At 38.3% G+C, this 9,023-nt stretch overlaps 1 protein-coding gene across 2 annotated transcripts in view; it reads left to right on the top strand.

Annotated features, from left to right (window-relative positions):
* Positions 1 to 7,996, top strand: part of slc9a1a (solute carrier family 9 member A1a) — a 32,169-nt gene extending 24,173 nt beyond the window's left edge. Inside the window, exons 9-13 of one of the 2 annotated variants that reach the window (XM_032517427.1) lie at positions 382 to 508; positions 951 to 1,052; positions 1,726 to 1,807; positions 2,082 to 2,138; positions 3,284 to 7,996. In XM_032517427.1, the coding sequence (XP_032373318.1) occupies positions 382 to 508; positions 951 to 1,052; positions 1,726 to 1,807; positions 2,082 to 2,138; positions 3,284 to 3,573 (658 nt within the window). In that variant the 3' untranslated portion in view covers positions 3,574 to 7,996. The remainder of the gene's footprint in view (positions 1 to 381; positions 509 to 950; positions 1,053 to 1,725; positions 1,808 to 2,081; positions 2,139 to 3,283) is intronic. The other variant, XM_032517429.1, reaches the window with a different exon arrangement.
* The last annotated feature ends 1,027 nt before the right edge of the window (positions 7,997 to 9,023 follow it).

Raw genomic sequence — 9,023 nt, 5'->3', positions numbered from 1 at the left:
TATATATATATATATATATATATATATATATATATATATATATATAAGATAGCACAACATTACAAACGGGTTTAGTCTGGCTGATGACTGGAAGGTTTCTGGTTCTTTAATCAGGACTGATGCGTTACAGTTGAGTGAGCCGCTATGTAGCTAGTACATCGGCTGTTCAATTTCACAAGCTGTTACGACAGCCCACACAGTTAGAAACTTGCTCTCAGTCATCTGATCATTAGATACCAAGGGAAATGGGACTTCAACAGTTTCATCATTATTACAACAGATTGTCATGTGTTTTTATCAAAAGCAAAAACAGCAGTCTGTATTACACAAACTCTGATAACCCTAACTTTTTCCTGCGTTTTTTTCTTTTCTTTTCTTCAGGAACATTCAGCCCAAGAAACCTCCTCCTGCCAAGCCTGAAGAGAAAGCTCTGCCCAAGATGTCTAAAGGCCGGGAGGAAGAGATCAGGAAAATCCTCAGGAGTAACCTTCAGAGGACACGACAGAGGGTAATACTGCTATATGAACAATTAGACCCAGATCATTGTCTGTGTATATCTTATTCTTATCATCTAAAGATGTATTATCTTGTATTACTGGGAGCATTAGAGCATATCACTATTCATATTGATTAGACTATAGTCTGGCATTAGACTACAGTGTATTGATTGTTACAGAGTTATAATTAAATCAGAAGCTCTACTCATCATTAACCGACTAATAATACTTGCTTTGACTGTAGGCACACAGAAAAGTACTTGTCGTGGATTTATACCGGTTGAGTATTGTTCCCTTGTGATCCCCTTAGCCTGAGTAAATGGCACACGTGTTTATCATCAATACTTCTGCAGAGACAAACTGTGCGAAAACCTTTCTTACACATACTTGTACTTGTGAATTATTAAAACATCCTCTTAAAATGAGTTGTTTTATTTGTCTTTTCTTTCTCAGCTGCGCTCCTACAACAGACATACTCTGGTGGCTGATCCATACGAGGATGGCTTCAATGAATTCCTCATCAAGAAGCAAAAGATGTTTGAGCTGGAGAAAAAGGTATGACTATCAGTCTCGGGTGAGGCAACGCCTCTAAAATCTAGAATCAGTGAGAGCCAGCTGTCTGCTTAGTCAAACCTTATTGACACCTGGTCGCAAAACCCATTCTGTTGATTAGTCAACGTTGAAAGAGGCCTTTTGTAATACCATAGCAGTGTGCAACAGAGACTGTTATGCAGTAACAAAGAAGAAGTTATATTGCGGGAAACACATGAAGCAGGAGAAAAACATTAGACTTCAAAAGAAACAACAGATGAAGAGCAGCTCTTCTCATTTCATAGTGGGCCACCAACATTTAAATGACTCAGCCAAAACTATAATTAGTGTTACTAATTAGAGTCCACCTTCAGTCTCTTAAATTAATTTTCTCGACACAAATGGGGGTTGATTTATTTGCACAGCCGAGTGGGCCAACCACAAACTTCCATTTCATCAGCCTGTAATTACATAATGAAAATGGACTCTGGCTTTTATTTTGGTTGAACTGAATGTGCTTGAAGCCACTGTAGAGGATTTCTGCAGAGAAAGCAACACATCATTTTAATGATTGATCACTGGTGAATTGCTTCCCGAACAATAAAATGGGGCAGTATTTTTATGTGTACTTTATGCATAAGACTAAATCATCCCACAAAAAAAACAATATCCTTCTTTTTTTTCTTTTTTCTTTCAGATAAAAGACATGCATAACTACCTGACGGTGCCTGCTGCTCCACCTGACTCCCCTACCATGTGCAGAGCCAGACTGGCCTCAGGTAAGAACATCCACCTTAGCCACGGCCAAATGCAAACACCCGATAGCCATCAGCATCATACTGAAAGGAACCATGCAAAACAATAGGGGACATTTCACTACGTCACTCGTTCTATTTTGTTAGGGTCACGAGGCAGCTCTCACAAAACAATAAACACAATGTAGAAAACACTGCTACTGTTCACAGATGCAGCAATAGATATTTCCCCACTGGTGGAAATATGTTTGCATGTGGCAGCCAGCATGTAAACCAGTGTGTGTGGTTTTTATTTTAGGCAGATGTACTGATTTCAGACCTGCTCAGCAGCAGAGAGGGAACAAAATCTCTCCAGGTATGTAGTCAGTGTAGAGAAGATTCATTTTCAGTTTTAACCCGACAGTAATCCTAACCTGCATGTGTCATTTACGTTGCTTGTTAACATTAATTCATTATTCATCACTAATAAGGGGGATCTCATGACATGATTGACGAGGCAACGCTGGAATGATTTTTTTTATTTTTGAATTAATTATAGCCACACAAAAAACCCTACCGTTTGCAGATTAGTCAATCATGGTGTATGTTGGAACTTCAGCTTTTGTTTCTCATAGTAAGTTCAAACTAAAAGTGGAATTATGTCCAGCATGTGTTGCGTTATAAATCATTGTGACTTACTTTGCACTATTGTTGTGTTGTGAAACATTTTGAACGGTCCTGAAGCCTGCTGTTGTGGAGTTTGTGCAGTGATATTCCATTTGTGGCTTTGTTGACCTTTTGTTGATCACATTGTCCTGCCCTTGTCCATGGTATGTTCATGAATGTTGATGGAATGATGGAATAATATTGAATCCCCTTTAACAGCCTTGTAACATTACATTATGATATAACAGTGCATTGTGTAATAAAACGTCAAACTGTAATACATTTATACTTCATTATGTAATCACAACCCCATTGTGCAATAATCTGCCGCATTTTGTAATAAAAACCTTATATAAATAATAATAGCAGATAATTATAATAATAATAATAATAATAATAATAATAAACTTAGTGATGTGTATTGACCAATGAAAGGTAATATTAATCTACTGAACGAACAGTATATTTTTAAAATACATTTTGAGTCACCGTGAGTCACGATAGAATTTCATTAAAAAAACATGACAGTGTTGTAAAAAATGAATGAAGACATCCATTTTGGTTAGTTATTACGTAATGCACCATATTACATTTTTGTTAAGAAAAGAAGTACAATTCCCCGCATTTATACAAAAACTGCCTGCTGCATTATGTAATAGTTAATTAAAAAGATGCAGAGAAATGTGTTACATACTGCGTTCAGGTTTTTATTACAAAATGTGGCAGATTATTACATAATGCAGGTGTTATTACTGAATGAAGTGAATAGTTATTACATTTTGACATTACATAATGCATTGTTACATGCCTTTGTAAAGCTTCCTCCCTGACATTGCACCCGTGTCCTTCCAATAGACCCAGTAGCCTACAGCATGAAGCCAGCGGTGGACAGCGTGCCGACCATCCAGGTGGACCTGGCCTCTCCTCAGTCTCCAGACTCCGTCAACCTGATGGATGAGTTCCGACGGGCCGACCAGCAGGAGGAGGACCAGGGCCTGATGATGAAGCCTCCCTCAGGGCAGAGTGGGCCTAACAGGCCAGGTGAGGCGGACAGAGGTCGAGAACAGCAGAAGCTGACGAGGTGCCTGAGCGATCCCGGTCCCAGCGCAGACGAGGAGGAGGAGGAAGAACCCTTTCTGCCTTGATACGGCAGACAGGATATGGAGGGGTTAGGCTGCATGCCCGCCTTCGCTAATTAGAGGGGAGAGGGCTGCTTCACTGCTCTAAATAATAATCTCTATGGTTCAGAAACCAAACAAGCCAAAACTGCTAACGCTGTACAACACCAGAAACAAAAAGAAAAAGCAGGTCTGGAAAAAAAAAAGAGCCAGTAGTTTATTATCATTGCTCTTTATTTTTTTTAGACAGGGTTGAAGTAGCTGTTATCTGAGAGGTTGTGGAGTTTACGGTCGATAGTCCGAGACATTCAGGAAAGAGCTATGCATTACCAAAGGTTTGCACTGTTTTTGTGTCAGACAATGTCATTTTTATTTTGGTGTCGGACTTTTTTCTTTTTTAATGACTGCACAGTTGTTGGTTTTTGTTTGTTCGCGATATTTAATTTTTTTTCTTTTCTTTTCTATTTCATGTCTTTCAAGCTACCTTCTTGGCGACATGCTGGGCCTCTAATTCTACATTTAATCAACAAGGCAAACTGCCTAAATCCATTCCTATTTTTCAAGCATTGCACTTGAGTTGAAGTTGCCTGTTTTTAATCCAATATCTGACTGAAACAGTCCTTTCATTATTTCACTTGAAATTGCTAAATATTTAAACATTTAGAGTTTAGCTATTTTAAAATGTATGGCCTTATTTTATGTCAAACCTTTTCACTTGGTGCATTTTTTATCTTTGTCTTGTTTTAGAACATACTACTTAAGTCCAGAGTTACTAATGTCTGTTTGCAATCAGTTTGTTGTCAGTGTTTGTGGGATGTAGGTTCAAATCTGGATGTATTTAGTCACTTTGTTTATAGTCCTACTTACAGACCGGCAGCCTTGTCTTATGGCTGTGGAGGAAGTTGTGTGTACTTAATCCCACTGTCGTATAGGAAGGGACAAGTTTGGACCCACAGTAAAGCTCGTGAGACAGGCAGGGATGCAGCACTTGCGTTTTGATGTCATCATGCTTGATTCCCCATCCAAGTTAAATCACTTGTTGTCATGTCATGTTTCGGTGTAGATGTTTTATGTTTCACCTCAATTTTAGAACACCCTTTAAAAGTCACTCAAGCAGGGCTCATCGAGTTGTTAGAGTAGATGTTTCTCTCGATCCTGATGTAATGAGTAACGGCCCATCTCACAGTTACCTTCACACTCATTGTTGAAACCTTCAGACCACATGAGCTGAATTTTATATATATCAGATCAAAATAATTGATCCTTACTTTCTTTCACATGCCTATATGTATTCTTTAGTTTTTTTTAATGGCCATTACAAGAAGCATTTGTGCTCTACATCACTGTTCAGCTTATCACATGACAAGTGAACATTTGTACGGGAATCCATCCACGCCTCTCAACCCTGTTAAAATCTAAGACTAGATATGTCATGGCAACAAAAAAAATTGTATGGTAGTATTTATGTGTAAAATATGTAAATCAATGATAATATCCTATATTTATAAAATACCCTTTAAAACTGTAAACATGCAACACATTGAGGCAAACCAATGCAAAAGTCAAAGCTAAAATGAAACACGGGCATTAGAATAAACAACAACAGGCATGACAACATAGTCAAGTGTGTTGTTGATAGCTTAATTAGTCATTCTCTACTGCACTGTATACAGTTGTACAGTATGTAAAATACATTGCACGCCTTTTTTACACCGCCCCTCAGTGAAATGGAATACAAATCGTTTAAGCTGCTGATGCGATGATTTGCTCATTCATATGCATTTAAACATTTTGTGTGCCACAGCCAACAACAATTAGATTGTAAAGCCCCAAGTATTCTTTCACATTAGTCTATTATCACTTCAGTGAAAAAAAGAATGTAGTTCCTCCATACTGGCCATCCAAAAAACTCACTATGGAAAGCAAACTTTAGCATTGGCACACAGTCCTCCTCTGAAGTAGGCTGAGTGAGTCACTGCTCCAGTTTTCTAGGTGTTAGTGACCGTTGAATCCTTCCTGATCCTCTTACATCCAGAAGGCTCACATTATAGCTGAGTGGTACGAGCAGAAGAACCTCACAGGCTCCTTCCTCAATCTCTTCTTCTCTTAAGCACCTTTTAATTTCTTGATATGGTTACTATAGCGAGGGTAAGAGGGTATTTTGTCTGGGCACAAATGCACTCATGTAAATCCAGATGTATAAATATGCAAACATGAGCCTACTTGCAAGCGGTTTTGGTCCCTTTCTTTGCTCTTGACACTCTTCCTGCTTCCCAATTTCTTAAAGGATAATTGCAGCTGAGAGATGGGCGGGTCAAGCCTTAAAGCATCTCATTTCCCCGTCTGGGCCAAATTGAATTTCCTGTCGGAAATGTCAGCATGTGGGACTGAGTGTCCCAGTGGAGAGCTGTGCTGAAAATGTCAACAAGGACATGGTCAAAGAGAAGAGAAGGATAGTTTAAAACCCAGGAGTGACCAGCCAAATGGCATGTAACACTTTCCCCCATTTTCAAATCATTTTAGAGCTGCTTAAAGGACAGTGATATTTACATGCAGCATAGGATTTATTTGGTTCTGAACTGTTTTATTAAGTGCAGCTACGGAAGCCCTGAGAACTGTTTCTCTCCATCTGTGAATGGTTGCTTAATGCGCTACTGTTGGGAAATATTTCCATACCATCTTCCCAGATGCTGTTTGATTAGGCTCTCTTTTAACGGAAGTGTGTTGCTCATTTAACCCTTAACTACTCTGCAGAGACTTTTAAGTAGGCTGCAGGAAGGTTGCAGTAATGAATTTCTAAACATATTCACACTTGCGTATACATGTAACTGTGTGAATGCACAGCAGGTCTCAGAGGTAATGTGCATCATGCTCTGCACAGATGTTATATTTTTCATATCAGAATGGATCTTTAACATAACTTGAAGAATGTGATCAAATACAAGGAAAACCAAAAATCTCCCATTTAATTTAAAACAACCCTCAAAACAAGAGAAACAAAATTCCTGAAAACTTCACATTATCCCAAAGACTTTAATTTCTCGAAAAGAAACCCTATTTTCATACTTTATCTTTTTAAACCAATTGCATCTTTTTGGGCAAACATTCTCCCACCTTGGAGGGAAATGTTTGGTGCAGGGAACCTTAATCTAAAGCCATACAGCCTATAGAAGAACCTGTTTTATTGTATTCATATATTATGTTGCAGACACGTCACTTTTGCCTTTTTGTTTTTCTCGACGCACAAAACCTTTTGCATTTAAATCGCTTGTGTCTTCAGGTGAATGTTTGCTGTTCTTAGTTTGAAATGTCCACTCTGGATGTTTTTCTACAGCGCTGAATTGTTCTAAGTCATGGCAGTTGTTTTCATGGAATGTGTTTGACTGAACTACAACACTGTTGACTCACCAGCATTCACTTCAGCTTAAAGTTTTTTCTTTCCATCTGTTTGCTTTATTATGTGCTTTATTTCTTTAACTGTATTATTGTGACTATTTTGGGGTTTACAGGGATATCTAAGTCCCTTGCTGTTATTGTCAAGTGCTTTATCTGGATACATGTGCATTACAGTACATCCCTCCATGTTTTTGTTTTCTTTCTTCCATCTCATGTTTACCTTTAACGGCACTCCAGAGGCATTTGTCACCCAAACTTTAAACTGTGGAGTTCAGGCTCAAGTAGAAAGAGGCTGAATTTACATCTCTAAACGCTAATCAGCTCATAAGCTTCATTCTCAAATCCACTTCTCCTAAAGTTAGATTAAAGGAAAGAGCATCAATTACAATCAGCTACGCATGCAGACAAAACTCGTTACCTTGAAGCCAATCTGAGGTTTTTGCACGTTTTAGATTTTTGTGTGCGTTATTCTCCCCTGGTATCCAGGCAGCCATTAGTTTCCATTCATTCCCTAGAATTGTTGAAGAGCCATCACTATGAACATCCGATGGCTTTTAGGTCCATACTATTGCACATGCATTCCAATCAACTTAAATGATAAGTTCACATTGTTCTTACATTTATCTTAAAACAATATTGACACGCCTCTATGCACATTCGTTTCTCCTGTCCATACTGGCCATGAAGAGATCTTCATTCTGTGTGAAAACTCATTCTTAAGTTTGTCCGAACACAATACAAGGCCTTAACAGTCATGTTGTGTAACTATCCCTCCCTTTATTTGTTTAACTGGGATTGCTGAAGGCTCGTATTATCTTCTGTTGCATACTGAAATGCATTTTTGTATGAAACTGTATTTCATCTTCATCATCAGTTACATTGAAATTGGTTTTAGAAGGGATCTTTAAAGGGCCAGTATGAACAGGACAAACAATTACAGCAACCTTTTGTAAATGGCATGTCAGTATTGTTTGAGGAAAACATGTAAATCTATCCTTTTAAAGTGCAACACTTAAATAAATGGAGATAGAAGGTTGCCAGAAAACAAACTGATAAATACACCACGGTATCCTTTGAATACACTGATCTAATTTGGTTACTACATGATTTGTTCTACATGGGCTAAAATGTGCAAAAACATTGGTATGTTCCTTTAAGTTCTGGAAGCTCTGACCGGCCTAGCAGTGCAAGGCTAACGGTCACAATGCGGATGAACATTTGACACTCTCCAGTTACAAAGGCAGTAATCACAGTATGACGCACGCTCGCACGTCATCCACATAATGACCCTGCGGTGTCGTTACCCAACCACCCAAAGACAGTTTTCCACCCTCGTTTACTTCATTTTACATCACACCAAGCACTTTAACAAAGCTGTACCTTTATCTCAAAACGCCGATGATAAAAAGAGCAATAAGTTAATGTAGTGTACACATTGTGCGTAGTTATCAGGGGACACGTTCTAGGGAAAGGGAATGTACCTAATGATGGGCCTGATGGACAGGGGGGGTAGGGTGTTGGGGGGGGGGCAAAGCAGAGAAGATGAGGTTTTAAATCCTAGTGAATGCCATGCTATGGCTTGTTGAAAGAGTGGTTTATGTTTCCCTTTTCATTCATTGTTTGTTTTCTTTATCTTCATGTGCATTTGTTCGTCAATTAAGAGTTTTTTTTATTTTATATACACATGAATGGGAAATAAAGATATATTATATGTATTTCAAATGTATCATACTGATGTACAAATCAGAATCTGAAAGATGACAAGTGTGCACTTTCTCGTTGATTGAGCTGTAGCTTTCAGCATTCCATTCCTGTAATGACCTGTAAACTAAAATGAAACTACGTCACAAAGTAGCAGTGGTGTCAATGTGTCATGATTTCGTAAAACTGTATCTTTTGGTTCGAACAAATAACTAACTCAATACAAACAAATTCATGCATTTTAACATCCATTTATCCGAGGACTACATTCAGGTTTATCCATTGGCAACGTTTGAAGAAATATTCAGATCTTTAACTTAAGTACAGAATTATAATGAGCTAATATTCTTAAAGCGTCAAAAGAACCCATGCTGCAGAAT

The sequence above is a fragment of the Etheostoma spectabile genome, chromosome 6 (genome assembly GCF_008692095.1).
Source record: "Etheostoma spectabile isolate EspeVRDwgs_2016 chromosome 6, UIUC_Espe_1.0, whole genome shotgun sequence".
Lineage (NCBI taxonomy): Eukaryota > Metazoa > Chordata > Actinopteri > Perciformes > Percidae > Etheostoma > Etheostoma spectabile.
This window is presented reverse-complemented; position numbering and strand designations above follow the sequence as displayed.